Source organism: Heteronotia binoei, chromosome 16 (genome assembly GCF_032191835.1).
Source record: "Heteronotia binoei isolate CCM8104 ecotype False Entrance Well chromosome 16, APGP_CSIRO_Hbin_v1, whole genome shotgun sequence".
Lineage (NCBI taxonomy): Eukaryota > Metazoa > Chordata > Lepidosauria > Squamata > Gekkonidae > Heteronotia > Heteronotia binoei.
In genome coordinates this window covers 16,503,140-16,523,738 of record NC_083238.1, presented here as the reverse complement: position 1 = coordinate 16,523,738, position 20,599 = coordinate 16,503,140, and the positions used below count along the sequence as shown (strand labels likewise).

The 20,599-nt window shown below is 43.3% G+C and overlaps 1 protein-coding gene and 1 non-coding gene across 2 annotated transcripts in view; both read right to left on the bottom strand.

Annotated features, from left to right (window-relative positions):
- The window catches only part of RIF1 (replication timing regulatory factor 1), a 52,853-nt gene extending 40,480 nt beyond the window's left edge, over positions 1-12,373 (bottom strand). Inside the window, exons 1-10 of the mRNA XM_060256859.1 lie at positions 12,226-12,373; positions 8,744-8,822; positions 7,451-7,547; positions 6,471-6,601; positions 6,298-6,392; positions 5,299-5,488; positions 4,759-4,851; positions 4,529-4,667; positions 2,984-3,135; positions 1,302-1,419 (exon numbers count right to left, since the gene is read on the bottom strand). Of these exons, the coding sequence (XP_060112842.1) occupies positions 1,302-1,419; positions 2,984-3,135; positions 4,529-4,667; positions 4,759-4,851; positions 5,299-5,488; positions 6,298-6,392; positions 6,471-6,601; positions 7,451-7,547; positions 8,744-8,822; positions 12,226-12,359 (1,228 nt within the window). The 5' untranslated portion in view covers positions 12,360-12,373. The remainder of the gene's footprint in view (positions 1-1,301; positions 1,420-2,983; positions 3,136-4,528; positions 4,668-4,758; positions 4,852-5,298; positions 5,489-6,297; positions 6,393-6,470; positions 6,602-7,450; positions 7,548-8,743; positions 8,823-12,225) is intronic.
- A 3,578-nt stretch (positions 12,374-15,951) lies between these two features.
- LOC132585530 (U4 spliceosomal RNA) lies at positions 15,952-16,089 on the bottom strand. The gene has a single exon (XR_009556317.1). It is a non-coding gene; the product is annotated as a U4 spliceosomal RNA (small nuclear RNA).
- Between the last annotated feature and the right edge of the window lie 4,510 nt (positions 16,090-20,599).

Sequence of the window (20,599 nt, the reverse complement as noted above, 5' to 3'; positions counted from 1 at the left end):
ATACCAGCTCCTCCACCGGGATCCCACGGGGCAACCACACATGAACAGGTAAACAAGACATCTCTTCCCCAACCCCGGTGGCTAAAAGCTGCATGGTTTTCTGCTCCCAAACGCGGCAGCTGGGAGGACACAACAGCAGTCTCAGACATACCAAGTGAGTAAGTAACTCGGACGGCCTGAAGCAGCTGCTGGGAAAGGGGGGGGGGAGGCATTGCCTTGAGCAGTCCCTAAGTTAACTACCAATGTGGTGCATCTGGGACTGCTGCTGCATTTCCCAAAATGTCCTGCCAGTTGCTAGCACTCCTCTTGAACAAAACACAGTGGTCAGTGGGGAGCCCCACCAAACTTGAGAGCTGAGGAATCCTACATGACGGCTAAACTCTTCACTTGCAAGAGCCACCTTGAGGACTTCTGCAACAACCCCCTGGAAAGATAAGGTGGCCAGGAACCTTAAGGACTTTGGCAAGATGGGGATGGCACAGGGAGTGGGAGCTTGGACCTGGAGGGCAGGGCCCAGCTCCTCACACACAGCCTGGATGGCGGTTCTGTCTAGGTAAAACTGATCAAAGCAGATGCTGTCCAAGAAAGAGAGGGTGGTCTCATAGTCTGCCCCTCTTCCCCCCCCCCCGCCAGTGACGGATGCTTGACTCAGCCCCATGGACTCATAGCTCCCACTGGTTCTGCCTGCCCTGTCTATCACACTGTCCTGGCCTAGCGACGATGTCAAGATAGAATGACCCGTATTATATTAAATTCTCATAACAAAAATATATTGTATAAAGACCTATTGTTCTTGTAAGACTTCTATTATCAAATTTCGTATCAGTCTAGACCCACCATATTTATCTCATTGGGTTCTTATGATTCCCTTTCCCCCTTCGTTGTTGCTGTTATGTTATTATTTAACTTGTTATATATGGTTGATTGCTTAGGATCATATTGCATCTTCTGTTGCTGTATCTCAAATACCAGTTTGGCGCTGTGACGCCATCCACCTTTTCCTTGTGCGAAATTTATATGTACCTAATTATTGTATGATCCTTTTTTATTTCAATAAAAGCTTTAAAAAAAAAAGACAGAATGCTATGACAGAAATGTCAGGCACTACCATAGCAGTACCCGCTAACACTGACGGAGCACCTTCCCACCCCACATTCAGCTGCTGTGTAACTTTCGCCTTAGGTGCCGGTACTGCGCTGCCACAGCGCAACAAAGGATTGCTATGCCCATAAAAGAGTTAACAGTGAAGTACGTATTCCATTTCCCAACCTAGAAATGGTTAAAACAGACAGTTCTCATACCTGATTTCTGTGCAGAAGACGGTGTCGCTAAACTCTGGTTAGCGGCTAGCCGTGAAGAATTCCCTTGTAGCAGAGATGCATCCAATCCTAAAGTGCTCTGAATTAATGGCACACAAACCTTTAAAGGCAACACAGAACACATTATTGCACATATAATGTAAAAGAAACAGAAACATACTTTGTGCATTTGGGCTCAGCTGCGTTTGTTTGCTGACGGTCACGTGCATGAACCTACTGAACACGCATCCAAGCGAGCAGCCGTGTCGGTCTGAAGCAGTAGAACAAAGCAGGAATCAGGTAGCACCTTTAAGAGCAACAAACTTTTATTGAGAATGCAAGCTTTCGTGTGCATGCACGCTTCTTCAAACGAGGAATGAGGTACAGCAAGCAGAGCTACATAAAGTGTTACTGTACCTCATTCCTCGTCTGAAGAAGTGTGTATGCATATGAAAGCTTACATTCTGAATAAAAGTTTGTTGGTCTTAAAGGTGCTACTGCTTTGTTCTATTGAACATAATAAGAACGTAAGAGAAGCCATGTTAGATCAGGCCAATGGCCCATCCAGTCCAACATTCTGTGTCACACAGCGGCCAAATATATACACACACACACACTGTGGCTAATAGCCACTGATGGACCTCTGCTCCATATTTTTATCTAACCCCCTCTTGAAGGTGGCCATGCTTGTGGCCGCCACCACCTCCTGTGGCAGTGAATTCCACATGTTAATCACCCTTTGGGTGAAGAAGTACCTCCTTTTATCCGTTCTAACCTGACTGCTCAGCAATTTCATCGAATGCCTACGAGTTCTTGTATTTCTCTACTTTCTCCATCCCATGCATTATCTTGTAAACCTCTATCATGTCACCCCGCAGGTGACGTTTCTCCAAGCTAAAGAGCCCTAAGCGTTTCAACCTTTCTTCATAGGGAAGGTGTTCCAGCCCTTTAATCATTCTAGTTGCCCTTTTCTGAACTTTCTCCAATGCTATAATATCCTTTTTGAGGTGCGGCGACCAGAACTGCACACAGTTGAATACACTAAAGCTCATGCCTACAACTGTAAACTTTATTATTTACCTTATTTATATCCTACCTTTCTCCCCAACGGAGACATGAAGCGGCCTACGTCATTCTCCTCTCCATTTTATCCTTACAACAACACTAAGGTCGTTTAAGTTGAGAGTGTGTGGTTGACCCAAGGCCACCCAGCAACTTCCATGGCAGAGTGGGGATTTTAACCTGGCTCTCCCAGACCTTAATCGCACACTCTTAACCACTACTGTGCTCATCATGGAAAGCATATTTAAGCTTTCTGGCAAGAGGCAACAGTGAAACATCTTGGCACTATTGAAATTTTATCCATAAACCACCCCCTCCCACAACGATTTAAGTTTATTCCACTCACTTCACTTAGGCTCAGCATTCTTCGGATTAAACCGGACTCACTTTAGATGGCTCTTTAGCTTTAAATTCCTCGTTTCTAATTATCTGGCAACTTTGCTTTAATTGATACCAAATATATGGGTTTACTCCAGGTGAATTCCATCACTGGAATGGAATTTTTCTGCCTTCCCTCTCCAACTACAGACCACCAAACTTCCCGAACTGCTGCTTGAGATTCCACTTCCAAATAAGGGACTCATAGAAAGTTCCGGTGATGGTGACACATGAGAATGGCCTACCTGTTCAAAGTGGGCTGGGAGTTGAGGCCCCAGCCTCATCAGCAGATACCACCACACCTCCAGCTTGGTCAGTGCCAGAGCTTCAGTCCTCACATGAATGGAGTTTAACGGTTGCATTAGCAATTTCAGCCTCTTTGCGCTGCATAAAATTTCTTGGGGAAACAAAGATATTAAAACGTAATTTCTCTTGATGTCTAGAGATAACTTAAAACTCAGTTCAGTCCTACTCAGACACGTAGTTACCGTAGACCTTTATTGGCATTGGTATAAGGGTACAGTATACTTTAAAACCAACAGTAACACTGTAGAATATAATAAAACCTTAAAAAAAACCCAGCAAAAGTTAAATGACATAAAATAGCTGTGGGCTATGCATGAGTAAAAGCCTCTCTGATTTGGATCGCAACCTTTAAAAAGCAAGCAACGTGAGTAGTGACAAAATTGCGTTTCCCGTGGAGTAAAAAGCGAACCTTAGCATTGACAGAGAGGCCTTGATGGTCAAAGAGCAAAGCATCTAGGTATCTTGCTCGTGGACTGCTATAGAAAGGGCAGTCCAGAAGAACATGAGAGACCGTTTCGATGACTCCTTGGCTGCAAGGGCATCGTCTAAGATTGCGGAGGATTCTGTGGTATCTTCCGGAGAGGATGGCAGATGGTAGTGCATTAAATCTGGCCAGCACAGTGCATTAAATCTACTCAAACACAAAGCAGCAATGCAGTCAAAAATTAAATTATGACGACTTCCCAAAGCTTCAGTTATTTACCTACAGATGTTGTGATTAGAGATTCAAATCAGAAACCTGTTATTTCCCCCAAAATGCCTAAAAAAATCCAACAGCAAAATGTGGAGTTTGCATCATTTACTTCACTAAATTCCCATTCATCAATTAAATATATGTTTATCAGCTCACTTTGCAAACAACTGCAAACAATCACTTGTAGGAAGAATCCAAAGAACAGCATCCTAAAACAAACATATCTGAAACTGAGTTGTAAGCAGTTAATATTGCTATTGTACATGTGAAATACACAAAAGAAAACATCTCTATAACCCCAGGGCCTTTGAGCAACCTATTCCTGTGTTGATTTTAAATGCGTTAATACCTAAGTGCATGTAAATGCAGCAAGTAGTTTTAATGATTCAGGATACATATTAAGCTTAAAAGAACTCTTAACTTATTTAAATCTCTGCTCCCCAGCTTAGGTTTTTTTTTGGTGGAATGCACAAAAACAATTTTATTTGACACGAGACGATATATGACAAACAATAGTGCCAAAGACACCCTCAGACAAAGATTATTTGCCACTTCAGGCAGAACTCACAAATCCATTCTAAATACTGCACTTCTAAAAAGAAGTCTGCATGTTTGATTTGTGCACATAAATTGCTACTAGATTTTAGCTGTGATTCGCAGCATGCTAGATTAGAATTAAGAGCAATGTGACTCGCTTCCAAATGTATACATTAAGAATAAAAAGCATCATTTTTCCTTCTGCTTTAGCTTGATGCAAAACCGGCCAAAATTGCTTATTATGTTAACCCACCTGGATTTAGAGCAAAGTTATCTATCAGACTCTTCCATGCAATGAAAGCGATTTTTTTTACCACCGGCGACCCACTTCGAAAGCCAAGTTCTTCTAACTGCAGCAATGAGTTGATAAAGCTTCCACTTCGATGCAGGGCCTGGAAAAGTAAGTTATCATTATATGTTGAAGACATCCATTCAATCAAAGGCTACATTCGTTAAAAGAAAATGAATCTTTGCACAACTTACTTTCCCAAGGAGCTTAACAAACAAAGGCCACAGTTTCAAAACATATGTATCATTTTTTGATGAAAACAGTTTCTGAAGTTCTGGAATTACTTTCTGCAAAAGAAATACAAAACAAAACCCAAAATCAATAAGGACGTCCTACAGTCAAACAACTTGAGGATTATTGCAGAAAGTTAATCTTAAATTAGACCTTAAAAAAACCTGCATAGAAGCTACAGAACTGAACACACATATTCCTGCTGCCAGGTTGATCCAAACCAGCCCCACCCACCCCCTCACCTAAGAATGTTTAATAAAAAATTAATTCCTAGCAATATTTCATTCTGAAAGTCATACTGTTAAGGCAGTCATAAGCAAACAACCAAATATTCCAGGTTGACAGTTAATATTTTATTAATTAAAAATTACAATTTACATTTCACCTTAATACTAGCACATCAGACAGTGGATGTTTCGGCACACAAGAGAAATTTTACATCTTGGAATACTTCTATACAATTCTAAATAAGAATGTCGTTCAAAAGAGAAAAAAAAACTTACAGTAGTCATGAGTTCTTCAGTGACTGCTGCTACTTCCTGCTGCTTCTGAAGTAAAAGTGGAATCCCCATCTCCAATGCAGTAGCACCTCTTAACTGTACTTTATGCGCCGTATGGACAACCAAAGGAATTATGAGCTTGGCCCATCTGACAGCTTGTTCCTCCATGCAGGATGGAGCCTGTTCTATGAGCCTAAGTTCAAAAATCGAAAGGGCAATATCAAGAACATGACCACATTAGCCGTTGAAAAACACTGTCAGAAACATTTGTGCGTGTTTACCTATTATGAGTTGGATCCAAACAGCATCTTAACCTAATTCCACACAATCCCCTGAACCTACAAAGCTTTTGTCCATGCCTGCGTACGATCCTCACAAAACATTTGTGGTGGTTAAAAAGAGATTCTTTTTTCACCAGCAGAAAAGCTTGCTGAATCCAACCCTGTTCCTTTAAACTTACTAACAGTGGGTAGACTGCTTTTTTGCTAAGTTATGGAAGCAAGATATTCTTTAAAACAAACAGTACAAGAGTGCTTATCAAAATAAAGAGGTACATCCCTTAGATCTCTGTTTTACACAGAAGTTAGGTATCTTATAAAATTAGCTGAGGGGAAAGCGCAAAGGACTTTAACAGTGCAATAATATCAACCTGACACTTTTATTTTCTCAGGGTCCCCTTGCAGCATTTCAGGGAGCAGCAGGAATTTGAACTCCACAGATGAAATCACTTCTGCCAAGTGGAAAATAGTGGTATCCGTAAGCCACTAAGCCCAGATATCCAGTCTTTGTGTTGTACTGCTTTACAAATAACACTTTCCATGGAAATGTCTAATGACAATGTTACAATGACATTAAGCTATAGCTGTGGCAAAGTAGTACAACATGTGCTTCAAAGCATTCTAACGCTGCCATAGTTTGATTTTAGCGTATGATAAGAAAGACACATCGAAGTGTGTGTTTTTGCTTTTAAAATCTTCTGACAGATTTATTCCCGATACATACCGTATAATAACATTCAGGACTTCATATTCAACCACCATTGAATGTAAGTCTCCTTTATTAAGTATTGTCTCTAGCACTGTAACAATACTGGGCACCTGAAAAACAAGGAAGGTGTAGGTAAACCAGAACTTTTAAAAAATTCCATTTAGAGGAAATGAACAGAAGACACTCACCATTTCTCCAACAACTTCTGGAGGAAAGGACTGCTTAGAGATTACCCAAAGTGCTCTAGTGCGAATGTTCTTGTCAGATGTCTTTACAGCAACACTGCTCACTATTGAAAGCAACTCTTGTACTTCTGTTCCTGTAAGGGAACAAAACGGATTTTCAAAATCTATTACTCTGAAGACTATCACAGATTTTGCCTACCTTGAACACAAAGCAAAAAAATTGCATAGAATGACCAAAAAGAAATGCAACAGCTCCCCTTCTTGGCCCATTTGCTCACGACTATCATCTTGTCACGCTGAATAGCTGTTCAAAGTCATTCTTGCTCCACTCGAGTTTTACATGCTTGTTAGCCCAAGAGAGTGTTTTCAGAAGCACAGAGCTGATAAGCAAATTACAGGTATTCTCTGGGCTCAAGACTTGCACCCAGGGCACAGCAGCACTACTAGACATATCACCAGGCCAGAATGAACAGAGAAATGGCACAACATGATATGAACAGCATTTTGGTGCAAAGCCACAGGCTGAATTCAACAGAATTATTCAAAGAAAAAGCTCACATGATGGGGTGCTACAGCTATAAGGTCAGTGGGATTTGGTATCATTGTCTCTTTTTGCTAATGCAGGCTATGAGCAGAAGAGGGAGAACAGGGAGGTTTTCTCAGTGCACCCCCCCCCCAAAAAAAAAAACCCCTATATTTTTGCTTGTGAGGATTCCTGATACTCAAGGGCTTTCAAGTCTAAATAGAAGGCTGTTTGGACAATATGGGGAGAGATCTGCACCAACAACTTCGCTGAACTCTTCTGCTGGATCCAACCCCCCATCATGTATTCTCAATAATCAACAGAATAAATTAGGATGAGTTTTCTATTCATAACAAAGTTAAGACTGTTGATTAGTCTTCCTGCATTATCTGGAGCCAGATCTGGATTACAATTTCTGCTAGCAATTTTTGAAACAGAGATAAAAAAAAAAGATTTTTACCGCATAACTGAGAAGCAATCTTTGTATTAAATACACAGAATCCTAATGCTTGTAAGGCTGCACTGCTCAAGTCTGAGTTTTCAGTAGATATATGTATCTAAAAAAAAAGGGGGAAATATGTTTGAATTTCATGTAACATATCACCCAGTAAATTATATCTGTTGTCCTGCACTTCAGACTGATGGCATATAGCAGGTAGTTATAAACAGGCCATGCGTTATTCTTGTTTTTAAATATCTCATCACATGCTCATCACAGTTTCAGAAGCAGCTTTATGATACAGATGGACTATTAAGGACTATTAACATTGCCATCTTATGCAGAGTTACTCCTGTAAAAATTCCAATTAAAACTAGTTGCTTAGACTGAACTAACTCTACAAACGCTATGCTCACAGTTAGCCTCTTTATAAATCACTTCTCTGACTGAACATCAGGATCCAGATACATTATAGCAGGGGTTTTACTACTGTGAAAGATGTGAACTCAATAAATGCATTAATATACAAAACCCAATAACAGTTTCAAGAACTCTTTGTCTTGTGACTCTTTGGTCTTCTGCTTATAACCGGACATGGACAACAGCCCTCAGAATTCTGAATTTTTTTGTGTTCCATTGCACAACTTCAAAAGCTGTTTTTCCTCTTTCCCCCTCTCCAGTCTGAGTTTCAGAAGCAGCTTTATGATACAGATGGACTATTAACATTGCAATCTTATGCAGAGTTACTCCTGTAAAAATTCCAATTAAAACTAGTTGAGAGAGTTTTAATTGAGAGAGCTGGTTTGGTGTAGTGGTTAAGTGTGCGGACTCTTATCTGGGAGAACCGGGTTTGATTCCTCACTCCTTCACTTGCACTTGCTGGAATGGCCTTGGGTCAGCCATAGCTCTGGCAGAGGTTGTCCTTGAAAGGGCAGCTGCTGTGAGAGCCCTCTCCAGCCCCACCCACCTCACAGGGTGTCTGTTGCGGGGGAGGAAGGTAGAGGAGATTGTGAGCCGCTCTGAGACTCTTCGGAGTGGAGGGCGGAATATAAATCCAAAATCATCATCTTCTTCTTCTTCTAGTTGCTTAGACTGAACTAACTCTACAAATTACCATACCATAAAGTGTGAATGTAAGATGGCACTACAAGTACTGAGAACATGGGCACTGGAACCATTTAGGCAACAGCTACCGGCAAAGTCAAGAAACTTGTGGGAACAAGAGTGACAGCAGAGGGTGTGAAGTAGCCTTGATATGGGCCAGCAACAGCAGAATGGGTCACAGAAAGTAAATAGAGCCGTTTAAATACACACCTTAAATATCTTGTAGAGCTGTGGAAAGTGCTTTCCAACTTCTGCCGCAAACTCTTTTCCTTCCTCACCCGTTAGACGACTAACAGAGAACATACACAAATCACTACTTGTTAGCCAGCCTCCCATAAATAACCATGCATAACTAGGGAAGAAAATTATTTGTTTTAAAGCGCAGCCGAAGATGAACTTTTGATTTCAACCCTTTCAAATTTAAAATATTACATTTCAGAAAGTGAAACACACAAGGCTTGAAAAGATATATTGCCTTACTTTACAACATTAGCAGTGTGATCCTATGCAGAATTACTCTAGTCCAGGGGTGACCAAACTGTGGCTTGGGAGGCACATGCAACTCTTCCACGCATATTGTGCGGCTCCCGGAGGTTGAGGAGGAACGTAATGCTGGCTTACTCTCAAGTAAGTGTGCTTAGCATTGGGACCTCAGTCAGCCTCTGAGCACTGACCCATAGGGAGGCAATTATTTCCACCGTGTGAAGCGGGGAAGGAGGAGGGAATGGGCAGGCTTGCAAATTCTTCTCCTCTACCACAGAGGTCGTCCAGAGACCTAGAGTGAGCAAAGAGCACAAGAGCAGAGGGAGCCATTGGAAGGAGAGAGAGAATTAAGAAGGGTGGCACAGGGTTTTCTCTTAGTTTCATCGCTCTTGTAGGAGCTGTGCCAACACAAAGAGAGATGTGTAATGATGCAAATGGTGGTCAGTGATTTATATGGTACATGTATGTTTCCTTCTCCCACTGGAGTAAAAACATTCCCTAACTTTAGCCTATGCTGGTCTTATGGGGACTGTTATTCCCAGCTTTTGTTTTTTTAAAAAGTTGTCTTCTAGCATGGTCGTGTTGTAAAGTACATAACATGTATTTCATTTTTCTGTGCAAAGGAAGTATTAAAAGTTTTAATAGAGAAGTGTGTGCAATATTTGTTCATGTCTTGCTACTCTCAAACATCTGGTGTTAATTCTATGTGGCTCTTATATTAAGCAAGGTTGGCCACCCCTGTCTAGTCCAAGCTACTGAAATGAACAGACTTAAATTGGAGTAGCTTTGCACAGTATCGTGTGATGGGCAATTCGTTGCTAATAACTGGCCCAATCCAAACACCTATTCATTCATAATGATTGACTGATAACAGTAGATGGGCAAGCCCCCACTGACAGAAGCTTTGTGGGAGTATCCACAGGTATGTGCATCTTTCAGGGGTGTCTGCAATGGGCTCACTCTACCACACAGTCTGTCCGCCATACTTACTGACATACAGCAGAACTTATTGTTAAATATAAACCTATTCATATATGGAAAATATAAAGCTGGTCACAAAAAACCTATGGATTATCTTGGGGAGTAAATGCTTTTCAAGTACGATGTCACCAGGAGTGCAGTTCATGAGAACTTGAAAACATAACCTCGTTCAGACTGCAGAGAATGATCTGCTTGCTTAAGGCTCAGCAGTGGATTTCTCTGCTACTTTCAAGCAGCAAGCAGAAGCCTTTACAGCCGACAGGTCCAGCTGTACAGTCAGGGGAGGCATATGTATCTAGGCCTTGTTCAGACATCAACTAACTCTGGAAGGGATTCCACCTAGGATCTGTTACAAAGATCATCTCAGGAAGCACACTGGTGCAAATGTATCTTTACGAACATAAAAGGCAAGTAAAAGTCAACGATAGTAAAGTAACACACTTAAAAGGAGGAAAACAGAAGACCCATTGAGATTGATATGTTAATCCTAAAACCAACTACCAGTTAAATCAGCAGCAATAAATACATGCGCTTGGATAGCATGATCCAGTTTAGGACATCTGCAAGCTACAGTCAACAACATTGACTTAAAGTTCAGAGGCTGAAAAACAAACTTGCCAAAGTAACAGAACAGTGGAAAGTGAAAATAGTAATAGAAAATTTAACTAGGAATGCTGAACTAAGCGAGAGTCATTTCTAAATTAGGTTGTCAAAAAGGAAAGCACATCCTCCCATCTTGCAATGTAGCTTAACTATAGTGGGAAAACATACACATAAATGATAATGCAAATATCCCCAACTGTATTGTTCAGACCAATTGCATACAGAGCTAATTTCCACAAATCCACACTTTACAGAAAACAGACCCTCCCCCCCAAACACACAAACTTTTCCTGAAAAGAGAAGAGCAATGATAATGCAAATATCCCCAAATGTATTGTTCAGACCAATTGCATACAGAGCTAATTTCCACAAATCCACACTTTACAGAAAACAGACCCCCCCCCCAAACACACAAACTTTTCCTGAAAAGCGAAGAGCAAGATTACAACCCACGTTTTTGAGTGAGTAGGCTCACATGGGCCTTTGTAAAATACATATCCAGCAAAAACATAGGGTTTATTTATGCACTGGTTTACTACCACGTGGTGCAGAAAGTTAAAGTGGTTTCTAAGACAGCACAGCCCAAAAACAATCATTGCGCTGTCATTAAGAAAGCCACTGGCGAATGAAAACCGTGTATAAACAAACATACATATATATATACACATACTGGCGAATGAAAGCCGTGTATAAACGGCGAATGAAAGCCACTGGCGAATGAAAACCATGTATAAACAAACACACACACACACACACATATATATATATATATATATATATATATATATATATATATATATATATATATATATATATATATATATATATTGATTTGACTTAAACTATACAACTGGAAGAAAAAGAGTGTGTGTATAAAAACAAAACACACACAAAACAGTGTGTGTGTGTGTGTATATATATATATATATTGATTTGACTTAAACTATACAACTGGAAGAAAAAGAGTGTGTGTATAAAAACAAAACACACACAAAACAGTGTGTGTGTGTGTGTGTGTATATATATATATATATATATATATTGATTTGACTTAAACTATACAACTGGAAGAAAAAGAGTGTGTGTATAAAAACAAAACACACACAAAACAGTGTGTGTGTGTGTGTGTGTGTGTATATATATATATATATATATATAGATTTGACTTATATATATATATATATATATATATATATATATATAGATTTGACTTAAACTATACAACTGGAAGAAAAAGAGTGTGTGTATAAAAACAAAACACACACAAAACAGTATCAAAACACACGCACACTGGGGTGCCTGCAATTGCAAAGTACCAAAACAGAGAAGTCCTGGTCATCTTAAAAGAAAGTTTCTAAGCAGCACCACCAAATTGTTGCAAACTGATGCATTTCAAAACCAAACTCTACGTTAGATTTTACATGTTGTAAGCCGCCCTGAGCCGCTCCGGTGGGACGGGCGGCATATCAACCGAAACAACCCTCAAGCCAAACTTGGAGAGCAAGCGCCACAAACACTCTGCACGTGGCCAGAGGCTTCCTCCTCCCCCCTCTCTCCACTCTCCCAACCCAGGGCCGGGAGGCTCCAGGCCACCTGCTCGCCCCGAAGGACGGCGGGGGACTCACTTGGTGAGGGCCAGCAGGGCGTCCGTCAGCGCCCCCGGCGAAGCTGCCGCGTCCTCGAGGGTCTCCAGCAAAGGCAAGAGGAGGCTGCAGCCGGGGCCAGGGCCGGGCCCCGTCGTAGAATCAGCGCAGCTCATGGCGCGAAGGGGAAACGAGCTTGAATCGCCGCTCCTCGCCCTCCCGCGCAGGACTCTTCCCGCGCTCCCAGCTCCTTTTCTCTCGGGCGAAAGATGGCGAAGCGCGGGACTCTCGGCTCCGGGGAAACGGCTCGCCCAATCAGCAGGCGAGGAGTCCCAGAAATAGGCAGGGCTTGGAGCAGAGCGTCGATGCGTCGAACGGCCGGCGGTGGCCGCGGCTCCCGGATCGCGGCGTCGCTGATCCCCTCCCTCCTCCAGGCCTTTAGGTAGAACGCCGAGTAACCGTTCAGTTTCCTGCCCCGAAGGAAGTCAGGCAGAGGGGGGGCTCCTTTTCCCCTCACTCCCACGCTGAGTGGCGCTTTGGTAAATCCATTGATTCTGTAGAGTCGCACGGTTAGGGTGGCGCTGTTCATCCAGTTGTTGTTATGAGGGGAGTTTATGCTCACACACTTTTCTCTTGTCTCCCTTAGGCGCAAAACGCGCTAGAGCTTTAATCCTGGGCTGTGGTCACACATGCCAAATAATGCACTTTGAACCCACTTTCGATGCACTTTCCAACTGGATTTTGCCAGTTCACAAAGTAAAATCCAGTTAAAACGTGCGCTGAAAGTGCATTATTTAGTCTGTGTGTCTGCAGCCCTGGTTTAACTCCATCCCCAAACTGACTTTCTACACTAGAATCAGAGAAACCAACCTTATGACTCTGTGATTCTATGGTTTTAGTGTAGAAAGTCAGTTAAACCAGGATTAAAGCCCTAGTGCGAAATTGGTGGTAGACAGCATACACAGAATCAGTTTTACCCCAGAATCAATCCTTTTGAATTACTAGCCAAATTTAAAAGTTTCTCCAGTAAAAAAGAATTGGCAACTCTATTACTCATGGCAGCTAAACTTCTGATAGCTCAACGTTAGAAGTGAGATGTGTCTCCTACGAAACAACAATGGGTGTCCAAAGTATGGGAAATAGCGGCGTTAGATTAAACTAGCCATACAGATAAAGGTAAATGACTTACCGCAGAAAGAAAACAATTGTATTGAAAAATGGTTCCCATTTTTTAATTACACCAACTTAGAAGTAGAATTTGAAAAAATGTATTCCAAAAAAGTACATAAACGTGTCATATTATTGAAGCTTTTTATATATATAATATAGTATAGTGAAAGATAATATATTTGAAATAGGAATTGCAAATGCAAAACTATGAATTAATAGAAGACTGTAAGAGTGCTCTTATTAATATTGTTTTATGTATATTACATGTATTTATTTTTTGTTGTTTATTTTGTTTAATGTTTGTGGATATTTTTAGAAAAAATAATAAATGCAGCAAGCTACTTGGACCAGAAAATAAACAGAAGTCTTGTGGCACCTGAAAGAGCAACAATGTTTTATTCCAGTATAAACTTTTTTTTGCGGAATAAAGTGTACTTCCGATGGTATGACTGAGGGCCCCCTCCTTGCATCTGAAGAAGTGGAACTGGATGGGTGAACACAGATCCAGGTGGGCCCAGTCGTGTTGTTCTGAAGCAATAGAACAAAGTAGGAGTCCAGTAGCACCTTTAAGACCAACCAAGTTTTATTCGGAATGTAAGCTTTGGTATGCATGCAGACTTCATCAGAAAATGGATAGGGGTACAGTGAGCAGAGCTACATATAGCTGCTGGGCAGTGGTTAAGAATGCAAAGTGGTACAAAAGTTAGAACCAATGGCAAAATAGTGAAATTAACAAACTGAAAGAACGTTTGGTCTGGATAGCATTTGTGTGGGAAACCAATAAAACAGTAACATGTCAGAATGGGAGAATGATGGTGAGAGTGTCTAAGGCTATAAAATGGAGTCTGTTAATTGCTCTATTGCTTGCAAGTCTGGGTTAAATTGAGAATATGTCTTTCCCAGAGGTGTTCGTGGTCACCTAATTTACCTTTTCACATGTAACAGGAGGATTGGCTACATCAGGGTATGTGGCCTAATATGCAAAGGAGCTCCTGCTAGAATTCCACCCCTGGTCCCAGGAAGGTGTTTGTTCCAAGTTTCACAATAATTTGTAATTCAGCAATCTCTCTTGCTTAGACTGGTTCATTGCCATGTTGATGGTAGGCTGGAAGTCTACCATCAACCTGGCAATGAACCAGTCTATGCCAGAAATACATTTTCTGGACACTACTGTAAAAATACACAATGGATGCATAGACACTACCTTATACCAGAAACCTACTGACCGACAAACATACCTGCATACCTCCAGCTATCATCCCAAACCTACCAAATGATCCATTGCATACAGCCAGGCTCTACGCTACAGCTGCATTTGCTCCAATCCTGCTGACAGAGATTTCTTGCATAGACTGGTTCATTGTCAGGTTGATGGTAGGATGAAAGTCATGAAAGAATGGAGAGGGAAACTGCTGACAATTAACAAGTCTATGCAAGAAATCTCTACAGTATTCCAATGTATTTTTCCTTTAGAATAGTTTATCAGAATAACGGTTTTTTTGTATTGACATACTCAAATAAGGGATATTGGCTGTTTATCTCATTACATATATTAAACCAAAGGCCTAAAACCAACAGGTAACATCATGATGATGATATTGGATTTATATCCCGCCCTCCACTCCGAAGAGTCTCAGAGCGGCTCACAATCTCCTTTCCCTTCCTCCCCCACAACAGACACCCTGTGAGGTGGGTGGGGCTGGAGAGGGCTCTGACAGCAGCTGCCCTTTCAAGGACAACCTCTGCCAGAGCTATGGCTGACCCAAGGCCATGCCAGCAGGTGCAAGTGGAGGAGTGAGGAATCAAACCCGGTTCTCCCAGACAAGAGTCCGCACACTTAACCACTACACCAAACTGGCTCTGCTGGTCCCTGAACCCACAAAGGAACATAAGGAAACCAAGTACTGAAATGGCAGCTAGCATAACACAGTCTTATTTTGATAGATCCAAGTAGGCAGCCGTGTTGGTCTGAAGTAGTAGAACAAAACAGGAGTCGATTGCACATTTAAGACCAACTTAGTTTTATTCAGAATGTAAGCTTTCGTGTGCATGCACACTTCTTCAGACAAGGAATGAGGTACAGTAAGCAGAGCCACGTATAGAGCCTGACTGAGAGAACCTCTCTGGGCATGGGCCTTCTTAGTCAGGCTCTATATGTGGCTCTGCTTACTGTACCTCATTCCTCGTCTGAAGAAGCGTGCATGCACACGAAAGCTTACGTTCTGAATAAAACTAAGTGGGTCTTAAAGGTGCAATCGACTCCTGTTTTGTGCTACACTCTTATTTGGAACTGGAAAGTGAAACTGTTCCTGCTAAGATCCTGAAACCGAGCACTTCCTGGCACAGCAACCAGGGAGGGCCAGTGCACCGTAGTTTCCTGTGAGAGGGAAGAGCAATACAGACAGCATTTTGCAATATTTGCTGTATTTACAAATGTACAAGCGGAGCACAGGAGGAGACAAAGCAGCAGTCCTAGGAGGCAGGAAATCCACTACCCTGGATTGCTGACAGCAGATGCCAGAGCTCTCAAGAGGGAAATGAAGCAGAAACACAGGGGAGACCTTCAAGAACTTTTAAGCATTTTTTTTTGAGAATTTTGTTTCCACAAAGGTTCCAGAAGTCTATTTCACTGCATTCCCACAGAAAAAAGCCCTAACTTACAATGAATTATTCAATTAGCAATAATCGCGCCTCGGATTAACCTCATTGGCTACGATACTGCCACTGTGCAAAACTATCCAAAATCAGTTTTTAAGACGCGTGCTGGCTCTCCCTAGGGGAACACCGGCTGCCCTGATGAGAGCAGAATCTGGCCTTCCTTCCCTAAGGGCACGGGTACATCTTACTGTTTTAAAAGCCTGGGAAAATAACAGATCGACCACATCTGACTCGTTCAGTCAATTGGCTTTTAATTTATTGTTATCTAAAGTTCCAGAGCGCCTTAGCTTCTTTAACAATTTACTTGTAAAATATTCCATTCCTGATGACCTTCTTGCTGTCTCAGTAGACAATCGACATCTCAGAGACTGGATATTTAAGTGCGATGCCATGTTAGACAGACATTCAATTTTAAAATGTCAGTCAGCACTTTGGTTTAAACTATTTAAGAATGATCATTTTAGGTCTCCCTACTTGGTTAGTACATACCATACCATACCATAGACCTTTATTGGCATTAATACAAGAATACAGTATACTTTAAAACCAACAGTGACACTATAGAATATAATAAAACCTTAAAAAAACAGCAAAAGTTAAATGACATAAAATAGCAGTAGGCTATGCATGAGTAAAAGCCTCTCTGATTTGGATCGCAACCTGTAAAAAGCAAGCAACATGAGTAGTGACAAAGTTGTGTTTCCCGTGAAGTAAAAAACGAACCTTGGCATTGTCAGAAAGGCCTTGATGGTCAGAAAGCAGTGCATCTAGATATCTTGCACGTGGACTGCTATAAAAAGGGCAGTCCAAAAGAACATGAGGGACCGTTTCGATGACTCCTTGGCTACAAGGGCATCATTTAAGATTGCGGGGGATTCTGTGGTATCTTCCGAAAAGGATGGCCGATGGTAATGAATTAAATCTAGCCAGCATGAATGCTCTTCTTTGGTGAGGATCAGTTAAAAATAGGGAGCTAAAAGCCCAGGAATCTGGGATAAACCCAGATAGCTTGGGGAGCAAGTTTTCCAAGCTGCCTCAGTTAGACGTTGCAACTGGATATCTAGTAGTCTACGTTTGATGGATTGAAATACCGCAGAAGCAGAGGATAGATAAAATGCATCCAAGGAAATTCCTATGGATGTGATTTTCTTGGTTAGTATAGCTAACCACAACCTCAGAGTTGCCTTCACATCCTTGCGCTTTGAAACAATGCCGACGGCAGTGCTCGCTGGCCGTTATAGTAAAATACCTAAGGAACAGCGTCTTCGTATCTGTGGCATTCCCGTGAGTGAGGATTTACCTCATTACATTCTTACCTGTCCATTGTACGCTCAACCCAGGGTAAAAATTCTCTCCAGGATATTAAATAATCTACGCGCCTATTCAGATCCTGAGAAGATTGTATTTCTGTTAGCTGATGTCGATGCTAATATATCTCACAGAATGGCATTGTTTGCCCTTGCAGCGAAGAAATTATGGGCCAAAGCTGTTTGTACAGGTGTCAATTAATTTCTGACTTTGTGGCGTATTTTGCCTGGTTTGTTTGTTTTTGGTTTTTAGTGAATTTTTATAATTTGTTTTATGGTTATATGATATTTAACTTATATTGTATTTTACCTGTACATTTTATCCCTATGAACCTCTCTGATATTTTTGTTTTTAATAGCCTATGGCTTAACACAAATAAATAAACTTGAACTTGACCAATTAATTATTTGATTCCTGGAATGAAGAGTTTTTAATCCAATAGTCACACCGGGGAAGTGAAAAATTTCTATGACAACTTTATTGTCCCATAGCCAAAGAATCCTTTCTGACTGGAAAAGTTACAAAAGCATTCTTCTAACATCCCCTCATAGCTTGTATTTATACTCTAGCAAGTTTGTTGTCACCTTTAGATCATTTCCATTCCACCAGTTTTATAGCTAGGCAACTCAATACATCCAATCATCTGTAGAAGTTTGCTAACATAGCTAGTAGTGTACTGCACATGTCTAAGAATATTTTCTTGCATTCTTGGGGTCTTTATCTACTGAGAAGAGCTTAGGGTTGCCAAGTCCAATCCCAGAAATATCTGGGGACTTTGGGGGTGGAGCCAGGAGACTTTGGGGGTGGAGCCAGGAGACACTGGGGTGGAGCAAGGGGGAGGGGGGGGAAACGGCGCCGGGGAGCGTGGCGAGCCACCCCGTCTCGGAGCGGGCGCCGCCTCTTCTCCGCTCGCCGTGGCTGCTCCTCCAAAAGGAGCAGCCACGGCGAGCGGAGAAGAGGCGGCAGAGCCCATCTCGGAGGAGCAGCTGCCGGGGGGGGGGGGCGGCAGCGGCGCGGTGCGGCGGCCTCGCCCGCTCTGCCTCTGTGGTGGAATCGGAGGGGGGGTGGAGGCGGGCCGGGGGCATGGCGAGCTGCGAGTCCGGGTCCTAGAAGGGCCCGGTTTCGTGGCTCGCCATGCTCCTGGCCTGCCTCCGCCCTCCCCTTCTCTGGTTTTGCCTGCACTGCTGCCGCCTCTTGGCTGCTCCTCCGAGATGGGCTCAGCCTGGGCCCATCTCGGAGGAGCAGCTGCGGTGGGCGGGGAGGGGGCGGCAGCGGCGCGGCAGCCTCGCCCGCTCCGGGATGTGGCGGCTCGCCATGCTCCCCGGCGCCGTTTCCCCTCTCCCCCCGCTTTCGTTTTTTTGGGGAGCGGGGGAAGAGGGTGGAAATCCTGGGGTCCCCCGCCAGGGCGGGATGGTTGGGAAGCCTAGCAGCAACAGCAGCGAAAAGACCAGCATCAGGTCAGCCAGCTGGAGGGCCTCCTTTCCTCTCACACACAGTTGGGCCAAGCTGCGCATGTGCGGCCAATGCCCTTTCTCCACCTGTCAGAAGCAGGAGCGTCGCCACCTTGCTATCAGTGTGCATGCATACTGAGGCCAGGGCCGGCTCTTCCACTAGGCAAACCAGGTGGTTGCCTAGGGGGCCAGCCCTGGAGGGGCGCCAAATTAGGCACCCCCACCATTTTGTTAAAAAGAATTCTTTCCCCTCCGTCCCCGAATAGCTTCTTCCCTTTGCCGCTGCTTCTCCATGACCCAGATTGCTGCTGCCTTCTTCACCTTTGCCGCCACTTCTCCTGGCCTCCTTCCCCTCTCTCCCCGCCCTGGGGAGGGGGAGTGACGGGGGGGGTGGCGAGGACCCTAGGGCCGGCCCTGGCTGGGGTTCCCCCTTTGCATCAGCAGCAGAAGTGGCCTCCTTTGCCACACCACCAGTTTCTTTTTCTCCTCTGTAGGACTCTCTTTTTCTACACTGATGCCACTTTGGGAGGAGGGAGGAAAGAAGAAGGGAGGGAGAAAGTCATTATGTGTGAATGTGATGGTTGTGGGGAGCTGCTGATGGAAATAGGCATTAGGGGAAGTGTAGGAACAGGAATGAGAGAGTGTGACTGAGGGGAGGGGTATAAGGGACTAGAAGAAGGGGCACAGAAGGGTAGAGTTGGAGTCCGTGCAATGTGGTGCGTGGTGGGAACTGTGCTTGGAAGGCAATAGGAGGGGAGAAGAAATACAACTGTTGGGATGAGGGAAGGTGCTGAGTGTTTGTGCTGGGGGTGGTGGCATGCAAGAGCAGGTGTGTAGTTGAAGGCTAGGATAATACAGGAGTCTTGAGCCAAAGACAAGGAGATTTTGTTGCATCATTTTTATTTTCTAGGCATCTATATCTTGCTTATTTGTCCAAATGGGGGCCCAAAGCAATGTACAAGTTTCATTCTCTCTGTCTGTGTTTCTGTTCTCACAACTGTGCAGGGTACATAGACTGAGAGGGTGACTGGGCCAATGTTACCCAACAACTTCCACGGCAGAGTAGGTCTTATAAACCTGGGTCTCTAAGTTGTTAGTCCCCATGGTCTAGCCTCAGCACTATGGGATTTCTTTGTGGAAGGTCAGGTCTCTAAGAAGAAGAAGACTGCAGATTTATACCCCGCCCTTCTCTCTGAATCAGAGACTCCGAGCGGCTTACAATCTCCTATATCTTCTCCCCCCACAACAGACACTCTGTGAGGTGGGTGCGGCTGAGAGGGCTCTCACAGAAGCTGCCCTTTCAAGGACAACTCCTATGATAGCTATGGCTGGCCCAAGGCCATTCCAGCAGCTGTAAGCCGAGGAGTGGGGAATCAAACCCAATTCTCCCAGATAAGAGCCCACACACTTAACCACTACACCAAACTGGCTAAGTGGGACTGAAATGTAAGGAAAGGAGTGATCAGTGGGAGCAGACTTGAGATTTGGAGGAGAGTGGATTGGAGTGGGTGAATCACACAGAGGAAAGGGCTGATTTAGGAGTTCTGGTCATTGACATGTGGCTGGTGAATCTGTGGAGGATTTTTGTGGTGGATCGAGCAAGTGTTGAGGGCAGTGGCTCCAGTTCTTCTGAGAGTTTTATATTATATGTGCACATTTTGGGGTGATGTCGCCAATCCTCCAAGAGCTTGCAGGGCTCTCTCTCAGCTGGAGGGAGGGGTATAAGGGACTAGAAGCACATCAGGGGTGTGTGACCTAATTTGCAAATAGGGTTGCCAATCCCCAGGTGGGGGCAGGGGATCCCCCGGTTTGGAGGCCCTCCCCCCGCT